The sequence below is a fragment of the Colobus angolensis genome, unplaced genomic scaffold (assembly GCF_000951035.1).
Source record: "Colobus angolensis palliatus isolate OR3802 unplaced genomic scaffold, Cang.pa_1.0 Scaffold51, whole genome shotgun sequence".
Classification (NCBI taxonomy): domain Eukaryota; kingdom Metazoa; phylum Chordata; class Mammalia; order Primates; family Cercopithecidae; genus Colobus; species Colobus angolensis.
This window is the reverse complement of record NW_012118599.1, coordinates 1,671,799-1,694,608: the sequence shown is the minus strand read 5'-3', so window position 1 is coordinate 1,694,608 and position 22,810 is coordinate 1,671,799. Positions and strand designations below refer to the sequence as shown.

Sequence of the window (22,810 nt, the reverse complement as noted above, 5' to 3'; positions counted from 1 at the left end):
ATTGTGGTTTTAATTTGCACTTAATTATAATGTTAAGCATGTTTTTATGTGCTGTGTGCCATCTATCTATCTTATTTGGTAAAGTATTTCTTCAATTTTTTGCCATTCTAATATATATTTAGTGGTACCACATTGTGGTTTTAATTTGCACTTAATTATAATGTTAAGCATGTTTTTATGTGTTGTGTGCCATCTATCTATCTTATTTGGTAAAGTATTTCTTCAAACTTTTGCCCATTTTGAAATTGGTGTTTGGTTATTGAGTTTTGAGAGCTGTTTCTGTATGTTGAATAGATTTTTTTTTATCAGAATATGTTTTGTATTTTTTTAGTCTGCGTCATTTAAGAGTGTCTTAAAAAAACAGAATTTAAAAAATTTTGGTGAAATTCAGTTTATCATCTTTTCTTTCATAGATCATACTTTTGATGTTTCATCTAATAGATATGTAATTCACATTAACAAAGATTTTCTTGTATGATCTAGAAATGATGTAGTTTTACATTTTATATTTAGGCCTATGTTATATTACAAGTTAATTTTTGTATACACTACAAGATATAAGTCAGATTTTCTTCCATGCAAATATCTAGTTGTTGCACCCACATATGTTGAAAATAATATTAGTTTTTCTTTCCTCAAAAGTCATTTGGCCATATATTGGTGGCTCTATTTCTAGACTTTCTTTTCTGTTTCATTGAGTTAATTCTGTACTTTTGCACATATTCTACAGTCTTACTATAGCTTCACAGAAAGCCTTGAAATCAAGTAGTATGATTCCTTTAACTGTTATTTTAAAAATAATTTTGGCTATTTGATCTCTTTGTCTTTAATTTAATTTAATTTAATTTTAGTTGTTGCTGTAGTTGTTGTTTTTGAAACAGCGTCTTGTTCTGCTACCCAGACTGGAGCACAATGACCCAGTCTTGACTCAGTGCAGCCTCTACCTCCTGGGTTCAAGCAATTCTCATACCAAAGCTTCCCCAGTAGTTGGAATTACAGACATATGCCACCACACCAGCTAATTTTTGTATTTTTAGTAGAAACGGGTTTTCACCATGTTGGCCAGGGTGGTCTCCCAACTTCTGGGCTCAATTGATCTGCCTGCCTCAGCTTCCAAAAATGTTACAGGTGTGAGCCACTGGGCTGGACCACTTCTTTGTTTTCCCATAAAAATTTTAGAATCGGCTTGTCAATGTCTGCAAGGAATCCTGCTGACATTTTGACTGGACTTACCTTGAAATTATAAACCAATTTACTATGTCGAGTGTTCAGGTTTATTAACACGATATATTTCTTCATTTATTTATAAGTTCATTGATTTAGTTCATCAATATTTGATGATTTTCAGTATATAGTTCTTGCACAACTTTTTAGGCTTCTACAAACACACTTCAGCTTTTGGTGCTGTTGTAAATGGTAATTTATTTTATATCTTAACTTTCTATTGATTATAGTGATTATATAGAAATACAATTGATTTTTCTGCATGGAACTTATAGCCTATGACTTGTTAAATGAAATTATTCTATCTTTTTTTGTAGAATCTGCAGGAAATTCTACATAAGTAGTCTTGTCATCTATAATAAGAGTTTAATCTTCCCCTTTCCAATCTGTAGTCTTTCATTTATTTTCCCTGCTTTATTACCTTAACTAGAGCTTTCAATAAAATATTCAATAGAATTGTTGAAAGTGGACATCTTGCCTTTTCACCTGTCTTACAAGAAAGTCTTTCAGTTTTTTACCATGAAGAGTGTGTTTGTGTGTGTGTTCTTTGCAGGTTCTCTTTATCAAGGGGAGGGAATTCCTATATATTTCTGGTTTTCTTCATTTTTAAAATCATAAATGCATAAATGAATGCTGAATTCTGCAAATATTTTTTGCCTCTATTACTATTAATTACTTCAAACATTTATCTTTTCTTTTTGTTGGGAGTACTCCAATTTTTCTGGCTATTTTAAAATATATAGTAAAGTAGTGTTAACTGTAGTCTCCCTACTGTACTATCAAGTACTAGAACTTATTCCTTCTATGTTAATGTATATTTGTACCCATTAACCAACTTCTCTCCATTTCTCCTCCCCCATGTCCTGCCAAGCCTGATCACATTTTTTTCCTTTAGTTTTTTATATGGCAAAATTCATTATTTGATTTTTTACTGTTGTTCCAGCCCTTCATTTCAAGGCTAAATTCTATTCAATCATGGTATGTTATTATTTTTGTATTTCTAGATTCAACTGCTAACATTTTGTTTAAAAAAACTATGTTCATAAAGTATATTGGCCTATTGATTTGTTTTCTTATAATGTCTTTGTCTGGTTTGGTGTCTAAGTTAATGCTGGCCTTGTAAAATCAATTGGGAAGTATTTCCTCCTCTCCAATATTCTGGAAAAGCACAAAAATAATTGATGTTATTCCTTCCTTAAATGATTGATTTCATTAACCAGTAAAGATATCTGGGCCATGCTTCATTAAAAAGGTTTGAAAATATAAATTCAATGTGTTAACTTCTTGTAAGACTATTCTTGTTATCTATTTCTTCATGAGTGACCTTTGGTAGTTTGTATCTTCCATTTGCTGAATTTATGTTGGATTTTTATCCTTAAAGTTTTCAGTTTACTGTTTCTTTTTGGTTTCTATCTCTCTACAAAGTTGCTCCTAGTATTTCCTAATTGTCCTTTTTAATGTCTGTAGTACCTGCAGTGATGTCCTTTTTAGGCTTAGATATTGATAATTTGTATAATTTGTGTCCTTTCGGTTTTACTATTCATTGTTTCTTTATGTGTATGTCTGATTTGATTTTAAGGTGTTCCCCATTTTCTTACTTCCTAACATAAAACCTTGAACCACTGATTTGAGATTTTATTCTTTCCTCATATAAGCATTTAATACTATGAATTTCCTTCCAAGTACTGATTCAGCTATAGCCACACATTTTGATACGTTGTTTTAATTTATGTTTATATCAAAATATTTTCTCCTTTCCTTTGTGACCTCCCCTTTGTTATGATTTATTTTATTATTATTATTATAGTATTTTGAGGCAGAGTCTCTCTCTGTCACCCAGGCTGGAGTGCACTGGAGTGATCTCGGCTCACTGCAACCTCCTTCCCCTATGTTCAAGCTATTCCGCTGCCTCAGCCCCCTGAGTAGCTGGGATTACAGATGCATGCCACCACACCTGGCTGATACTTGTATTTTTTGTAGAGACATGGTTTTGCCATGTTGTCCAGGCTGGTCTTGAACTCCTGACCTCAGGTGATCTGCCAGCATCAGCCTTCCAAAGTGCTGGGATAACAGGCATGAGCCACTGCGCCCAGACAGAAGGTTGTTTAATTTCCTAATATCTGAGATTTCTCAAATATCTTCATTATTGATTTCTAGTTTCATTTCAGTATCATCACATAACATATTTTGTATTATCTCAATTCTTAATTAAAATAATAATTGCCAAATATCACCTGTACAATATGATACATGCTATACACATGATAAGGATACACACATACACAGACAAAGTACTAGAAGCCATAGAGTAAAAAATAATGGTGACTCAGGAAACTTCACAGAGTTGTCAGACTTGGGCCTTTTAGGGTAAGTTGGTTTCATTAGGGAGACAAAACAAAATGGATGTTTTAAGCAAAAGAAATAGAATGAAGTGGGGAGCATTTGGGGAGTAAAAATTCCCTTGTTAAGCTAGATAATAGAATGAAAAGTGTTTCATAACACTGGAAAGAAACCAGATATTTATGAAAAGGAGGAAAGCTGAGCTTACATATCTTTCTAAAGAGATTAGACTTTAAACCGTTGTTATGAGGAGCTATTATATATTTTAAATAGAGGAATGTACCATCAGTTTCTCATAAGATATCACAGGCAGTAACTTAGAGAGGATGGAATGGGGGGCAGAGAAAGATGCAGGTCAAGAATATCAGTTAAAAAGCCATCAAAATAATTTGAGAGAGAAGTAATACATGCCTGAACTAAGCCACTGGTCCTGAGAATTACAATAAAATATATACTTAAGGCATATTTATGAATAATAATCAATAGGAATTGGTGACCAGTTGGATATAAGGAGTTTAAAATGTATTAAGCATAATTTCTAGGTGGCTGGCTTGGAACAAGGGGATTGCTGTACATTGAGCCAATAAATGAAAAATTGTACAGGACTGGGGACAAAAGTGATGAGTTGTATTCTGAAAACATTTCATCTGAGTTACGCTTTAGAATATTCGGGTTAGGAATGTTGGTATTATTTTTTCTAAGTTTGCAGTGATAAAAAAATAGTCTGAAAATGTAAAGGAACATGTCTCATCAAACTGGCATTGGGAAGCAGAGATCTTGAGGAGAGAAATCTAAAACAGAGATACAGAGGTTTATGAGTAGATAAAAAACATAAAGGAGAGTTAGACTGCCTGGGAAAAACACAAAGGGAGGAGAAAGATATTTTCAGAAGAATTTTATGATCTAGTTGAAGAAATCAACAAGAAGTTTTTTAAATACGGGAAAACAAGCTACAGAAAGTGGAATTTTTGAAGTCAATGAAAGAGAGTACATGAAGAAAATTGTCAAAATGCTGAAAAGTCAAATAAGATAGGGCCTCATAATGGCATTAATTTGCTAATTAGTAGACATTACTAGTTTTAGATTAAGTAGGCTGAAATGTGAGCATGCTGAAATGCTTATTAAAATATGTATTGAGTTTTTCAAGATGGTAAGACATCTGAAACATCTGAACTTAACAGCCTTAATAGCTATTTTTAAAAAGCATATCAAATTTTGAGAAAATATTGTATATCAACAGAACTATATATATTTAGAGCAGTTAAATTGAAATCAGTTTACATACTAAACCTATTTTTTCCACGGTAGAAATTTATTAAATACTGCTATGTGGAAATATTGATGAATCAGTCATACAAAAACCTTGTACTCAATGAAAGTTTCATATGGACAAGACCTAAAGGAGAAGGCCTAAATATTCCTGAAGGACTTCATAAAGGACCTGACAATGGTTTTTATGTTTACAGAAAGCATTCAGCTGATTTATTACAATTCATGATAAAGAATTATAAAGAAAATAATTTAAATATGAGAAAGAACATGATAATTTAAATCTTACCATTCTCTCTATGTCAACTGCAGCATCCTCCACGAACCTTCTAATCATCACTTCAATAAAATGATTTTCTCTCCCTACTTTGCATTCCCAAAATATTCTCCAGAGAATGTCCACAGACATGCACTTTTCTGTTCTCAAGAAAATCACCTTTGTTATTTCTTTTTAAAAATATGCTAAAGCACCTAGCATAATGCCTGACACTTAGCAAATGATTAGTAAATATACAATATCAATGTTTTTCATTAATGAAACACATTTTGAGCATCTAAATCATGTGTCCATTCATAAAATATTTATGTGTAAACCCTGGAGAATATATAAAAAGCATCATCAAATGAAATGAAAAAACAAAAGTGATGAAGAAAAATATCACTAAAAGAAATTGAACATTAACATGTGGTTCTATAAACTGTAGTGTTTTACATATCAGTTTTTAAAAATGCAAGATCATTTGTAATAGCTCTCTTGAAATAACTTTAAATGGTTTTTGAAAAATAACATATTGGAATATTTATAAAAATATGTCTGCACACTTTTGAAAACATTAAAAAATTGTAAGTAAATTCATTTATTTAATTTTTAGTCAACCTTACTCTCTTTGTAGAAGAGTCAGCCCTGTCCTCAGATTTGACTTCACAAATATCACACAATGGTTCCATCAGAAAGATACACCATTAATAGCTGAAGTAAAGAGTGACTGTAATAGCAGCACATGTCTGTCAGGAATCTGAACATTTTACTTTGTTGTAAGAGAATATTAGGAAAATCTATGAGAGAGAAACAGAACAATCAAAGACCCTTGATGAAGGCCAAATGTGTGCAGTATTAAGAAAAAGCCTGAAAGAAATTACTTTGTGGAATTGTTAATGCAGTGATTCCTCTAAAGTAGACTGCATTCAAATTTGGGAATGTTTGAAGAAATTTGTATACAGGATGCTCAAATGAATGAGCTTCCAGCCTTCCTTGACGACTAAGATGAATTCAATCAGGACTTTGTTTTAAGTTGAGATTAACAATGAAATTAATGGTGTCTTGGACCAAAGTGGTAGCAGGGTGCGATGATAACAGATTTGATACCAGTGGGTCAATAAAGGAGGAAATGAATGAGGTCCATGGACTAGTCTATGAGATACTTCAACATTTACTAGTATGAGAGAAGAGGAAGGAATCAGCAATGAAAAACGATAAGGAGCTGCCAGAAAGAGCAAATTAGGAAAGTATTGCATCCAAAAGAAAAACGAAGAAAGAGTTTCAAGGAAGGGTGAAAGTTTAAGAAGATCAAATGATTTGCTAGAGACTTCAGAATCAGAAATCAGCTATTGCATTTGCCAATGTGGCAGTTATGAATGAGCTGGAAAGAACAGTATCTGTGGCATGGTAAGCACAGTGGCAGGATGAGAGGTGGAGTTTGGAGAGTACATAAGGGGATAGGAAGAGAGGAATTGGAGCCAGAAAATACAGACTGCACTTTGAAAGATTGTTGTAAAGAAGACAGGAAATAGGGCAGTGCTTGGATAAATAAGTGAGGTAAAATGAGGGCTTTTTTCCCCATAAGATGGAAAAAAAAGTTCTGTATGAGAATAGGAATGATTTAGAAAGGGTGATACAATTGATTATGCAGGGTTAATGGTGAATAATATTCATTCAATATTTATTCAAATATGTTTATTGAATAATATTGAGTAGAAATGTAAGATAATAAGATATAGTCCCTGATCTCATGGATCCCACATGCCATTTTTCCAGCATTGTCCTCCAGCATAAAGGGATTCCCAGTTGAAGCCTCTGCTAACATATGAGTCAAGGTCATCTTATGAGGATGATGAAGGAAATGGTATGATATGCAGCTTGATGTAAATGCATAATGTCTGGTGACATCTGAAATTGTACACATTAGAAGAAAAATTGCTGGTAATTATTTTTTTAATTTGTTGGGATACTAGTTAGGATGATAGTGTGACTTTTCTGTGAGATAAAAAAACAGTATAAATGAGCAGAAAAGCCACACAGTAAAATTTTTTAGGGTTGGAGTTTTATAGAGAATCACTAGAAAGTAAAAGAAGTAAGGACAATAACAAGAAACTGTTCCTTTATTAGGGTGAGTGATCTGGGCTGGAAAGAGTCTATGAATCCAGGAGATGATGCTAAGATTGGGAGTGAATAAAAAGACGAAAGTTCCAGAGGTATATATGCACTTGAAGTAATCAAGAATGTGAAGCTTTGGAAGCCAGTAAGATAATTAATATTTGCAATTGAAAGAGAGAGAACTTCACGTCAATGTCAGGTCTAGAAGTTGATCATTGGTGTGGCGTAGTTGGAGTGTCGGTGAAGGAGAATATTGAGACAGTACCTGAGTCAATATTGAATGTCAGGGCAAGACTTTGAGGTTAATATTTGACAAGAGAAAAGAGGGAGGCACAACCAGATAGCATAAAATTCAAAGAAGGAGAAATGTTTTATAAGGATGAGTAATTAATATTTTGGAAGCTACGAAGCTGGAAAAGTAGATATAAACTCATTCTAATGATACCGTGGTATGTTCTGTTTGGGAAATGGGCAGCATTCATTAGCAAGAGCTACAGGGACATGAGGCTAGAGAAAAGCTAGGCTCCTAGATATTACATTCTTCTGTTTTTCTTCTTGCTTCCATGGGTGATTCTTCTCAGTCTCTGCTGAGGATCTTCTTTTGCTTTTGCCTTTGCTTTAAATGTTGCCACATACTCCCTAAAAAAGAAATATCAGTTGCATTTAATTCAGCTAGTCATTTTATAGAAACATGTTTGTCTACTAGTTTATTGTAAGCATGTTCACCAGATTATAAAATATAAATCAAAATATTTACAAGAGTTTGGTTTCTGATACTATGTTAAGAAAAAGAAGATACATGGAAGTACTTCTGATTCTAATATTAGATATTATAGCATATTTTAGGGATTGTTGGGTATTTTCTGATGAATTGTATAGGATTTTATAACTCACATGTAGGTCTTGTTGGTGAATACTTTTGTTTCTAAAACATACTGACCTTCAACTTCTCTTTCAGTAAAAGCCACTGTTTAAAATACCCTCTGGGAAAAAATGTATGAGTGTGTGTGTGTGTAAATGCTAGCTTTATATTTAATGTATAAATGTTAATTTCATATAAAATTAGCATTTAATGTATAAGTATTATAATACATTCTAAGAAGCACTTTATTTTCAGACACTAAAAATAACTGTTTTGTTGTGTTGATAACAAGTACTCATCTGGTAAGTAAATTAGACTGCTCTGGCTGCCATAACAAAATAGTACAGGCTGGGTGGCTTAAAAAGCAAAAATTATATTTTCCCCCAGTTCTGGGGTATGAAAAATCTCAGATAAAGGGCCCTAGGATCTGTTCCTGGCTAGGACTCCTCTTTTACTAGCTTGTAGATAGCCAGCCACCTTCTCCCTGTGTTCTCAGGACCTTTCCTCAGTGAGTACTCCAGGGGAGACAGACAGCTACCTCCCTGAAGTTTTCTTATATGGACACTAGTCCTATTTGATCAGGGCCCCACTCTTATGACCTCATTTAACCTAAAGACACCATCACTCCACAACTGCACAGGGAGATTACGGCTCCAAAATATGAATTTAGAGGTAATGGGAAAAACATTCAGTTAATAACAGTGAGTGAAGCTGCTGCTTGTTTATGTCTACACAGTAGTTTCTTGAATATGTTTTTGTCAGTGGCACAGCCTTACCAATCAGTCCCAATGCAGAGGTGTTAATCTGTAAAAGAATGTCCAGCCTAGATTTTTGTACCTGTTACAAAAACTGTATGACTCCCTGGGATCTGTTTATTGGGATTTTATTAGATATTGAATAGTAGCACAGAAGTTGGAACCTCCAGATCTTCCTCAGAGAGGCGGGATGATGGGTGGGATCAAGAAGAAGAGTGGTTCTCAAACTGAGACTTGATCAATTAAAAAAATGAAAACAATGCACAGTGAGAATAGCTTGGACAATATAAGGAGTCTGGAAAGCCGTGACACACCTGAGGGTAGAAAGAAGTAAGCTTTCTGTGATAGTACCATCTTATATATGCACTAGACTAGAAGGCAGGAAATATGAACAAACAGCTCATATTAGGACATAACTGAATCATGAAGGTGCATTAATGCCATAACAAAAGTTAATATCTTAATATCCAATGAAAAAATGATATTTTCATTTCAAAATGAAAATCCTATCATCTGACTCCCCTGCTACATTGTGGATACATTAGTGCTCCTTTTAGTTTCTTTTGGCTTTGTTTTGTGTGTCTGTATTTCTTTCTAGGCTGTGGGATGCTCCATGACAGGGACTGCAGATTTACATCCTCAGTTTGTCACCTGGTACATAGTAGGGAACCAACCAATGTTCCTTGAAAGATTTTGGAATCAGATGAACATTCATCTTCATTAATGAGATTTTTCAATACTATAATTATAATTTCTAAGAACTCTTGAAGGATAAGATAATCAGAGGTGAAACTGGGTTTAAAATTGCATTTCAAATTAATGAAGACCCTACTGAGAAGGGTTTCTATACTGGACTGTGGTGGGAGGTGGTGTTCAGAAAATATTCCTTCTGTTTTTTCTTTTTTTTTTCTCCCCCAGTCAGCGCTCAGTGTTTGTTTACTCCATGCATGCAGTCTAGTCACTAGCATTTATTTAAGTCTTCAAGTAACTGAATCCTCAAAGCAGGGCTGTTTAGCTCACTTGAATGATATTTCAGAGGCTTATTTTCTTCATCTATACCACATTAATTTTGAATATCAAGGACTAAATACATGTTACATAACCTTGTATGTACTTTTGCTTGAATATATGTGGACTTTACTCATTTATAAATGTGGCTCACATTTTCCTAGGAAATTCAGAAAATTGTTCAGTAATGAAATAGTTTCTTTGTTTTCCTTCTAGATAACATGAAAGAGGATAAATTCAAATGGAATCTAACTACACATTCCGATCATGGTAATGTTGATAAGTTATGATTTTGATCTACATTGCAAATACCTGATAATATAACTTAAAAGGTAGTTACCAGGCTTCCTAAAGATAGGCCAATACAAAATAAATTATGTTATTTAACAGTTCTAATATAATAAAATGCAACCAAGTCATTTCATTTCTTTTACTAGTGATCCATTGGAGCAACTACTTTGCCCCTCCATTATCAATTTGTACATGTGCTGAGAAATATTTAATAATTAAAACCAAATACCAGGTTGGGCGCAGTGGCTCACACCTGTAGTCCTAGCACTTTGGGAGACTGAGGTAGGTGGATCGTTTGAGCCCAGGAGTTTGACACCGGCCTGGACAACATGGCAAAACCCTGTCTTTGCAAAAACAAAGCAAAAACAAAAATCAAAACTTAGCTGGGCATGGGGGCATGTGGCTGTGATCCCAGCTCATTGGGAGGCTGAGGCAGGAGAATCACTTGAGCCCAGGAGATGGAGGTTGCAGTGAGCTGGGATCACACCACTATACAACAAGACCCTGTCTCAAAAATCAAACAGACAAAAACCCAAATAGTAGATATTGATTACATTTCATGGATATTTGTGATCATATAAGTTATTTGGCACCAACTGTTTTTGTGTATAATTGTGTTTCTGTCGGAATATAAACATTTACGTATGCTAGAATAACTATGTGGAACCTTTATTCAAGATTCCCCTCACAAAAACATGAAGCAGAAGAAGAATCATTTTGCCTTGAGCCAATGAGCTAACCATAAGCTGTATAGTTCAAATGCAATTTCTGAAGATTTATTGTTTGCATTTGAAAACCCTGGACTGGGAGATTTTTCCTTCAGCTCAATTTTGGCCCTGCACACTTCCCATCACTCTAGATAACAATGTGTATCCTGTATAGATGAAAGATGATTCCAATAAGTCTACTCTTTAGGTCTCAGTAAATTCATACTTACTCTAAAAGATGTAATGTTTGCCCAAAATAGGACATTGGTACATCATTGTATTTTGCTCATAGACTTCTCACAGTGTTTTACAGATTCTGTATGTACAGCTTTGTGTTTACTTTTCCACAACCTGGGCATATCATTGCTTTCAGGATTCAAAGGGATGTGGTCCTGTTTGGAAGTGGCAGAGGCATGTGTAGGGGATGTGGTCTGTAATGCACAGTTGGCCTCTTACCTTAAAGCTTGCTCAGCAAATGGAAATCCGTGTGATGTGAAACACTGCCAAGCAGCCATACGGTTCTTCTATCAAAATATACCTTTTAACATTGCCCAGATGTTGGCTTTTTGTGACTGTTCTCAATCTGATATACCTTGTCAGCAGTCCAAAGAAGCTCTTCACAGCAAGCCATGTGCACTGAACATGGTTCCACCCCCTACTTGCCTCAATGTAATTCGCAGCTGCCAAAATGATGAATTATGCAGGTGGGTAAAAACACTCATACATTACTTTCTTATTTCGGCACCTTATTTGTTACAGTCCAGTCCTAACACTTGATCTCATTACATTAGCTAGAGTTCCCACCATCATCCAACATGGTGTAAATAAAGCCAGACAATTCATAGTTTTTTGAATCTGTGGTACATGTGCAGTATCATCTTTGAAATTCAAATGCAGAATAGGTTTTTGAAATAAAAAATCAGCATGTCAAAATATGGTAGCCATGAAATAGTATTATAAAAATTATGTATTCAAGTTAGTCTAATGAATTAGTTAATAGACCTGATTTATATATCAGCCTTTTAATTTTTTCTGTTTAATTATATAAGGCTGTTACAAATTTATTATTTTGGCAAGGAGACTCTTCAAACTTTGAAATAAATTATTTCTGTCTTAGACTGGAGATCAGGAAGAAGAAGGTAGCTTAAATACTCATATGAGTGGTGCAAGGTCAGAGATAACCAGGTCCACACACATTTGTGTCTTTTCACAATGTCAGGCTTTAATACTGTTCAGTCCCAAAAGCCATGAGCTACATGGAGTTCCCAAGGAGGCAATTCTCCTTAGTACTTCTCATTCACTTTGTTTTCAGCGCCGTGGGTACACAGACTGAAGCCACTCCACAAATCAGTCAGTATTGCAAACCATACATAATAGTATACATAATCAATATATAAGGGTTATAGGTTAAACATTCCACAACAAAGTAACATTTAACATTAAGAGAAAAGGGATAGCAAAAAGGGTTTGTCACTCCAGAAGAGTGACAAAAACAAAGATTCCTCTGGTCTTATCTGGGCTGTCCATCGATCTTGCAAGGAAGAGTCTTCGATGTTGGGAGAATTGTTGGCAGCAGATGCTGAGTGCTTATCATGAGTGATAGCAAGACGGTGTCAGGTAAGATAGCCATTTTGAGCTGCTGAAGTCCTACTCTATTTGTGGCCACAGAGTCCTCTTGAGAAGACTGATAGTGGAAGAGTATACTTGTTTATGTCCTTATCTGGTTGGATGCAGTCTTGTTTATTTAGCAAAATATTTTATCCCTGTTGGAAAAGCACCCTATGAAATCTAAGATAGAGTCTTTGTTGGAGTTACTTATGTCAAGGATGCTGTATACAAGTAGCATTTGGACATCCCTAGCACACATGTATGCCATGATCGTAGAAATGTATTCATTCTCCTCTTTCCAACCTCACACCTTTGATTCTTGGGGGAGTAACGTTACTCATTTATTTATTAATTCAACAAAGGGTAACCAAGCACCTACTACTACTCTAGGCAATGATGAATAAGAGAAACAAATGCCTATGGATCTTATAGTCCAGAGAGAAGACAAATATTAAATTAAAAATGTATATGTTGTTTTAAGGCAGTGAGTGCTCTGGAGATTAAAAAAGAACAGAATAAAAGGGATTGTGAATGGGCTGAAAGAGTTGCAGGGTAAATGGGGTGGCCCCAACAAGAAGCATTTTACAATAGCTGAAGTGAGAAAATGGGCCTATCTCAGTAGATACTGAGAGAGGAGATACTAAGCAAACTGACGAGCCAGCTTAGGAAAACATGTATGTGGCATGTTAGAAAAGCTGTGAGGGTAGAGTGTGCAAAGGGGAGAGAAATAGGGACGAGATGAGAGATTTAATTGAGTGGGTGTGAATAGTCCTACATCATATAAGGGCTTGAGGGACACTGCCTAGGACTTCGGACACGTAGGTGGCTTAGTGTGTGATTTGTCATATTGTCCCCTTGTTTCAACCACTGACAAAAAAACCAAAAAAAGTAATGATACCAACTTCCTGAAAGTTCTTAGTAAAATTCTTTTTTTAAGCTTTTTAACTATGTCTACTCTTATTCTCAGTCACTGTAACTTGCAAAGTAGTTCCAGATCTTGTAAATATTTGTTAAAAAGAACTGCTTCCCCATAGCACACATTCTATGAAATAAGTGGTAAAGAGCTAAGCAGAGTCCTAGAGCACTGACATATTTCGTCAACTTATCACATACGATATCAAAGTTCTTAAAATAATATTTGAGAATTTTTCATGCAAATGTGTGTCAGTTATTTTAAGGCTTATTATTTATTTTTCTTGAGTGAACAATAAAGGCAGTGACAAAATAACTTTTATAATGCAATTTAAGTTTTCCAACTCATTTATCATCTCAAAAATCCTTATTAGAGAAATACTATATTTCATTGATTCTAAGATGTGATTTCTTTTTACATATTTTAACATCCCTGACATATTTGAAATAATTTTTTAAGGTCAATGACAAAGACATTTTTCATAATTTAAGTCCCCACAGGTATTTTTTGTTGTTATTGTTGTTGTACATAAATTATGGTATCTTCTGAAATCAAAGAAATATGGTAAACACGTTTGAGTACACTACTTTTCTCACATCAAATGAACTAAAACTATTACTATTCTGCCTTTCTGACTATCACATTCCTACATCAATGATGAAACCTAATAATATTTTAACCAGCCAGGGCCAGGGGACACCATTGTTTCAATAACAATCACTATGAAAATATCAGATTTATTCACAGGTGGGTTCCCAGCTTTGCCTGATTCCAGTGCCAGGGCTTTAGAGGTGCTATCTAATTATCTGGAAGCCATTAGCATTCAACCTTCAAAGCATGGTATTTCTGAGCATCCACATCAAAGAAAATATTTTAATAGCAAGGATGGCTCTGCTGCTACAGTCCTTGAGACTTCCTGTGATAGACTCTGAAGCACACACTCTTACACTAACCTCCCCTTGGTATCAACACCTTCTCAGATGGACTGGCACAGAGTTGATGATTTTCCTCAATAAGGACTCCCGGGTTTAACCACCTTCTGAAAATGTTTGGTGTGGGGTCTGGAGTGGGATAAGCACTCAAAAAACGTCATCTCCCTTCCTCTCACTTTGGAATATTGTACACTTAATTTTTATATTGTAATGTACATATACATATTTCTTCTCATGTAATTTCTTTCTTAGATTAGTTCAAGTGTAAGGACTGTGTGTCTTCAATTTCCTTTCACTATGTGCAAATAGTCCCTTAATGAGTACTTTATAGAGGTGATGGAAATGTTATATAATATTAGTAGTCAATGTGAAAAGACAAATCCTATCATTTTCCTGAGGAAATTTTGCCTTAGGGAGATGTCCAGCATTTATATTAAATTATTGTTAATGTAATTCAGATGGAAAACAAATCTCCAAGTGGAAAACCACTTCTTCAATGAGAATATTAAGCCCTTTATGATACTTACCTTTTTTGCAGAAGAGCCTGTACATAGGCAAAACAGGGCACTTCAGTTTTAAAATACAGTTTCTGTCCCTGTTCCAGATTTTTCAATTCATGATGGGTTTTGAAATTCCTTTATTTTTTAAAAGCCAAAGAGGACAATTTAAGGGCCATTTCTCAAGTAATTTTCTCTAGTACAGATACCCTCTGGGAGGTGAGATTATGTCTTGCCAATTTCACAAAAGTCTGGGTATTTATGGAAAATTATAATACATTGTATTTTTATATATTAACTTAAAAAGTAATGACAAGCTATTTGCTTAGAAAATATTCTAAATACTTTAAAATATGCATGTATTTTTATTTAATTGATTTTAAAAAGATGGCACCATATGATATCCTTCTCTATATATTATTTTTGTTAGTTTTCCCTAAATGTAGATTAAAGGTCTTTCCATAATTGCATATAAGAAAATTCACACATCAGGGTCTGTTGGGGAGTAGGGAGAGAGGGAAAGGAACTTAGAGGTCGAGTCAATAGGTGTAGCAGACAACCATAGCTCATGCATACCTACGTAATAAACCTGCCCGTTCTGCACATCTGTCCCATTTTTCTTAGAAGAAATTTTAAAACAGAAAGTTCTTAAATGTTTGAATAGCTATAGAGTATGCCATTGCATGGATGTAGCTTAATTAATTTGCTTAGTCTTTTTTGGACATTTAGACATATTCCGAGTGTCTTATTTTATTTGTAGTTACTGTAAATGGGACTACTTTTAGAAGATTTATTTTTCAGATTGTTTGCTGTTGACATATAGAAATGCTACTGATTTTTGTATATTAATTTTATATCTTGCAAATTTACTGAATCTGTTGATCAGTTTGAAGAGTTCTTTGGTGGAGTCTTTGGGTCTTTTCAAATATAAAATTATATAATCTGCAAACAAGGATACTTTTTCTACCTTTCTAATTTGGATACTCCCCCGCGCCCTGCCTTTTTCCCCCCTTCTCTTGTCTAATTGCTTGGCTAGGACTTCCAGTACTATGTTAAATAACAATGATGAAAGTAGGCATCCTTGTCTCATTACAGATCTTAGAGGAAAAGCTTGCAGTTCTTCCCCATTCCATATGATACTAGCTATTGGTCTGGTGTGTCATATATGGCATTTATTCTGTGGAGGTATATTCCTTCTATATCCAGGTTTTGAGGCTTTTATCATGAAGGAATGTAGAACTTTTCAAATGCTTTTTCAGCATCAATTGAAAGGATCATATCTTTTATGTCCTCCGTTTTGTTGATATGATGTATCAAACTGATTGATTTGCATATATTGAACCATCCTTGCATCACTAGGATAAATCTCACGTGGTCATGATGAAAAATCTTAATATGTTGTTGAATTTGGTTTGCTAGGATTTTGTTGAGGATTTTTGCATTAATGTTCTTCAGGAAAATTGGCCTATAGTTTACTTTCCTTGGAATGTCTCATCTGGTTTTGGTATTAGGTTGATACTGGCCTCATAGAATAAGTTTGGAAGTATTCCCTCCTATATTGTTGGAAATATTTTGAGTGGAATTGGTATTAGTTCTTCTCTAAGTGTTTGGTAAAATTCAGCATCAGGTCCTAGGTTTTCCCTTGCTGGGAAACTTTCTATTATAGCTTCGATCTCATTACTTGTTATTGGTCTGTTCAGGATTTGGATGTCTTCATGGTTCAATCTTGCTAGGTTGTTTGTGTCTACAAATTTATTCATGTATCCATTTTAGATTTTCTGAGGTATTGGCATATATTTGCTCATAGTAGTCTCTAATGATCCTTTGAATTTCTGTGGCATCAGCTGTAATGTTTCCTTTTTAATCTCTGATTTCTTTTATTTGGGTTTTGTCTCTTTTTATTAGTCTGGCTGATGGTTTAGAGATTTTATCTTTCCAAAAGACCAACTTTTCATTTTGTTAATCTTCTGAGTTTTTTTTGTTTCACTTGCATTTATTTCTGCTCTGATATTTATTCATATTTATTTTCTACTATTAATTTTGGGTTCAGTTTGCTCTTGCCTTTCTAGGTCTTTAAGATGCATTGCTAATTTGTTTATTTGAAGTTTTTCTACTTTTTTGGTGTAGGTGCTTATTGCTATAAACTTTCCTCTTAATGCTGCTTTTGCCATATCTCATAGGTTTTGGTATGTTGTGCTTCCATTTTCATTGTTTTAATAAACTTCTAAATTTTGTTCTTAATTTCTTTATTTGCACACTGGTCAATCAGGAGCATATTGTTTAATTTCCCTGTATGCATATAGTTTTCAAAGTTCCGCTTGTTATTCATTTCTAGTTTTATTCCATTGTCATCAGAGAAAATACTTGATATGATATCAATTTTTTGAAAATTTTAAGACTTGCTTTGTTAGCTAATATATGGGTTATCATTGAGAATGATCTGCATGCTGAGGAGAATAATGTGTATTCTTCAGCTATTTTATGAAATGTCCTGTAAATATCTATCAGGTCTATTTTATCTATAGTGCAGAGTAAGTCTGATGTTTCTTTGTTGATTTTCTGTTTGAATGATCCATCCAATGCTGAAAGTGAAATGTTGAAGTCTCTCTCTTTAGCTCTAATAGTATTTGCTTTACATGTCTAGGTACTGCAGTGTTGGGTGCATATATATTTACGATTGTTATATCCTCTTGCTGAATTGAACCCGTTATCATTACATAATTACCTTATCTCTTTTTATAGTGTTTGTCTTGAATTCTATTTTGTCTAACAAAAGTATAGCTACTCCTGCTTCTTTTTTTGGTTCCATTGGCATAGAATATCTTTTTTTATCCTTTTATTTTCACTCTATGTGTTTTTTTATAGATGCTGTATGCTTCTTAGAGGTAAGAGATCATTGGCTCATTTTATTTTTCATCCATTTAATCCATTCAGCCATACTATGTCTTTTAATTGGAGACTTTAGTCCATTTATATTTCAAATGGTTTCGGACTACAGTGTACCAAAGTAGTATATTATTTTTAATTAAATATTATTTAGTTCATCATTTTGGCAAAATTTCATGTCATTTTTTCTGAGTGAAAATGTATCTACTTATCTGTAAGTAGATAAATCATGCAATTTAAACTTAGTAAAGCACATATTTAAAATTAACAAATAGCATATAGGTACAGATATATTCTCTATCTAAGCAACAATCAATACTTCCAAAACTTACATTTAGAATATATCTTATATGTAACCCTTAACTGCATTGAAGGAATGTTTGTTCTTCTGGCCTAATAATTATATGTTCAGAAAATTTGCAGTATTTCCTTTATTATAAATTTAATGTACATGAATTAATCTTCAATATTGTATTTAAAAGCTTATCCTTTAAGATGACTTAAATATTCGGTTATTAAAAACAATTGAGCTTTGGTTTTTTAACATAGCAGCATCCATGTGGACAAGTAACTTCATGAAAATATCATGTACTCATAGGGCTTTGATACATGTTTGATGGCAACCTATTCAAGAAAAAGCAAAAAGCAATTTTAGGTGACAAAGATTAAATTGAAAGATTTTCATTCTTACATCCATTAATGAAAATATATTCTGATTGTAAAATAAATTCAAAAATGAAATTAGTGTACATTATCCAGACTTACTCAATTTTATTATACTAATAATCAAATACATAATCAGAAATCTTATACCTCACAACATATTGTACATTCTAATTAGTCTGCTTAATCTGTTAAGAAAGTATAAAGCACCTCCCATCCTGTGGGATAACTGACTTGAAAGGTCAAGTATCTTATTTGAAATCACTTGGTGTGACACAGTGGCCAAAGGCTAGCCACAAAACTATATTCAGAATAAAACATTGCCAAGAAATCTCTGAAGTAGTTCATACCTCAAATCATCATATAGTGGAATACAATTAGTAATAAAGGGAAATCCATCCAGGGAATCCTCAACTTAGCCTTTGTCTTTCATCACAATAAAGGGACAATAATTCACAAGATTACAATTTCTTTCACACTCCCTATGGTGATTTTTGAAATTACAAATTTACTTTTCAACTATGTACTAGCATCTTGGAGGCATTGTGTTCCATGTCTTTCATTAGGTGATGGGGGATCACATGTTATTGTGAAATAGTATGATTTAAAACTAATTATTTTTCTTCACTCTTTCTCTAGGAGGCACTATAGAACATTTCAGTCAAAATGCTGGCAGCGTGTGACTAGAAAGTGCCATGAAGATGAGAATTGCATTAGCTCCTTAAGCAAACGGGACCTCACTTGTTCAGGAAGTGATGACTGCAAAGCTGCTTACATAGATATCCTTGGGACAGTCCTTCAAGTGCAATGTAACTGTAGAACCATTACACAAAGTGAGGAATCTTTGTGCAAGATTTTCCAGCACATGCTTCATAGAAAATCATGTTTCAGTAAGTTCCCCAACTAAAATTATCTATCTATCTATCTATCTATCTGTCTATCTATCTATCTATTTTGTGTTTGTCTATACAGTACAAAGTGGTAATCCAGCATGGCACAGACATTTTTGTGTTTGCTATTGCATTTGAAAATTTGCTTTCTGATTATGTTCTGCATATTTACTATTTTACTCACTTACCTGAAAATAGTACATTTTAAAAATTTATATGATAGGTCACTCTTAATTTATTGATTTTAATATCAAAAGCATGGAAGACTTATTCTGTCAGATAAATGGATATATCAAGTATCTATTGCTACATAACAAACCACAAGTATCTATACTAAGTAACAAAACAATAGCTTCAAACAATAACCATTTATTTGCTCACAATTCTGCACGTTGGACTTGGCTTATCTGGATGGCTCTTCTGATGGTCTTTTTGGGGGTCACTCATGTGCCTATTGTCATCTGGTACCGACAGGCTCTGCTGAGGCTGTTTGGTCCAAGGTGGTATTAGCAGACACCATTTGCTGGGATGGTATGGTTCTTTTCCATATAACATCTTCAGTAGTATAGCCAAAAACTCTTACATGGCAGCAAAATAGTTCTTAATGGCTAAACCCCATTGTGCAGCTATCTTTATCTGCTTCTGTCACATTTGTAAATATTTCACTGAACCAAGCAAATCACAATGGGCAACCTCAGAGTCATTGTGGGAGTGGAATATGTAAAGATGTGAATATTCAAGGTCAGATTAATCAGGGACATTACTCTAACAACCTCCTATAATTGGCTGTCCCGATCTATGTACAATATATTCACTCTTCAGTTTAGTTTTTCTCCCCTTGGTCTTCAACACGTCTGCTAATCAACCTAAAATGATGAGATAGAAAACGTATTTTACAAAGTTATTATTTAATTTAGGGGCAAGAAAATTGATATTTAGTAATTTAAATAATTTGTTCAGCATCTCAAAGTGAGCAAATGGTCAAGAGAGACTTTTCTGAGTCTTAAGGAAAGAACCTACAGATGTGATTATGTACTAATTCAAAACCTCTCTATTATCCATCTTCAGGGTTAGACCATGCAACCATCTATGTCCCTAAACTTCCCCAGGCCCCTACCCCTAGGTCCCTAGTTGTAACTACCATATCTGCAGGTACTGTCTCTAGAAGGAAATAATGAATATTTACTGTTTCATAGCAAACCAAATATTTATATTTATTGGAAATGTTTGACAGATAATAGATCTATACTATTTCTATTTTTCCTTACAGATATTTAGGAGATGCACATTAGCCAAATATGATAAAAATTGTGATTTGTTGTGTATTAGGTAATAGATATACAACTCAGAGTGTATGGTTTTGATTTCAACAGTGTTTTCTGTGGTATATCCACAATTTCTAGAATTAGCACTACTGATACATTTCAACTGAAATCATGATAGAAGAATTGCAGTGTTGTATAAGTCGTATTTTCTGATTTTCCTCTCTTATTAGCATTAGTTCTGTTGAAACTGAAAGTACTTATAATGAATGTCTCATATGATTATAGCAGGAAAATACCAAATAACCAATCTGGTATTAACCAAATTAAACAGTAATATATACTGTTATATAATAACAGTTATTTATAGGTTCTTTCTAATATTGCATTGTATGAAGGAAAATGTTGATTCTACAGGTTAATAATGACTCAGATTTTTGGCATGAATTCTCTAAAAATATAGGTCAAAACTTCCTAATTCTAGTTCTAAACTTGTTTTTCTCAAATATAACAATGATTGTGTTTGATTTTCATAGTGTTTGCTTACTATAACCTTTTCAGAGCAAAAAATTTGCAGAGGTACTAAAGATGGACATTTGAAAATCCATAAACATTAAAGTACTATGTGAATGCTTTAGAAAAATGAAAATTCAAAATGTTTTCACTTGTCTTTACTTACCTAAGAAGTGGAAGTTTTTGTTCCAAATATTACCTGCTAAGACTAGGAATTTCAAATGACAGGATTGGAAATTTAAAGGAACCTCAAAGGTCTTTGGTCACAGTTCTTGGTAGAGTTGTACCTTGGTATCCATGGGGAAGTGGTTCCAGGACTCAAATGGAAACCAAAATTTGTTCATGTTCAAGTCCCTGATAAAAAATGGGGTAGTATTTGCATGCATATAACCTATGTATATCCTCCCATATACTTTAAATAATATCTAGATTACTTATAATATCTAATACATTATTTACCGGTAAATGCCATGTAAATCATGGTTATAATGTATCTTACATTGATATACATTTTGTTGTGCTATTCTAAAATTGTTTTTTTCTCCCAAACATTTTGATCCAAAGTTGGTTGAGTCAGTGGGTGCAGAACTCACAGATATGGAGTGATGACTGTACTTGAATTAATAGCAAAAATTCCAAATAAAACCAAAAACCAAGTCCTTAGGCCTTGCTAATTCTAACAAATCTTTATCCATTGCCTCAAATATATGGAAGTAGCACCAGGACATTTTTTGAAGGAAATATGTCTCCCATCATTGCCCTGGCTTCTTACATTGGCCTAGCATTCTCATGCATTTTCAAAAGATCCGTCATTACAGTATGTTTCCAAAACCCTTTAGCTTCTGCTTTCTTTACCTGAAAGGGTCAACTGAATAGAACTGAGACGACAGTGAAGGGAGGCTTTTGAGTCTGTCACATTTGCTTAATTAAATGTATTGTTTCTCAAACTCGTTTGAGCTTAGGCCACAGTAAGTAATATATGTTTATATTAGCTTTGTACTCTCTTTTTTATGCAATATACTCTGTTTCTCACAAATTTTTATTGCTTTATTCTATTGTTCCCCAATGCTGATCACTACTCACTAAATTGATTTTAAAACTTACTAACATGTTGTTCGCTGAAGTTTGAAAAACACTTTCTTGGAACATAACATCATCTGAAAATAAATTTATAAGATTAAATAGCTTACCCAGGGTTTTACATTGGGTATGGTATAGTCATGACCCTGGCTGGTTGACTTGGAGCCCACTATATTCTCCTGTTTGTGAAATGATAATGAAAAAAAAATAACAAAACAAAACAAACAAACAAACAAAAAACTTGTATCTGTTCCATATTCTCCAAAGCCCTGTTAGTCTGAACTTCGTAGTTCTGTTCTGAGAACTAAACTTGGAAAATGCATCGAAGAGCCCTTGTCCATTCCTGTGTGCATGACAACACTCAGGCAGAAGAGCATCCTGAACAAACCATGTGTTCTGTCACCAACCTCCACTTACCTGCTGACCTCCAGATTCACAACAAACTTAGTTGTCTGTGATAATCTGTAGCACAGAACAAATTTGTGACCCTTAGAGCTAACAGAGAAATGAGGGCCATGGAAGAGAGAAAAGTTAGTTAAGAGATAGAGGACCATAGACACGGAAAGGATTAAAGGATCCATTATTGTTTTGAGTCCATTATACCGAAGGAGTGGGAGGGTGTACCTTAAGCTGATAGAAATGTTATTTTTGAACTTTAAAGCAGTTTTTTCCAATTCTGTGAAGAAACTCATTGGTAGCTTGATGGGGATGGCATTGAATCTATAGATAACCTTGG

The 22,810-nt window shown here is 34.0% G+C and overlaps 1 protein-coding gene across 1 annotated transcript in view; it reads left to right on the top strand.

Moving 5' to 3' along the window:
- GFRAL (GDNF family receptor alpha like) overlaps nt 1–22,810 on the top strand; it is a 65,178-nt gene that overhangs the window by 7,615 nt on the left and 34,753 nt on the right. The window contains exons 4-6 of the mRNA XM_011960195.1: nt 10,049–10,102; nt 11,204–11,534; nt 18,969–19,219. Of these exons, the coding sequence (XP_011815585.1) occupies nt 10,049–10,102; nt 11,204–11,534; nt 18,969–19,219 (636 nt within the window). The remainder of the gene's footprint in view (nt 1–10,048; nt 10,103–11,203; nt 11,535–18,968; nt 19,220–22,810) is intronic.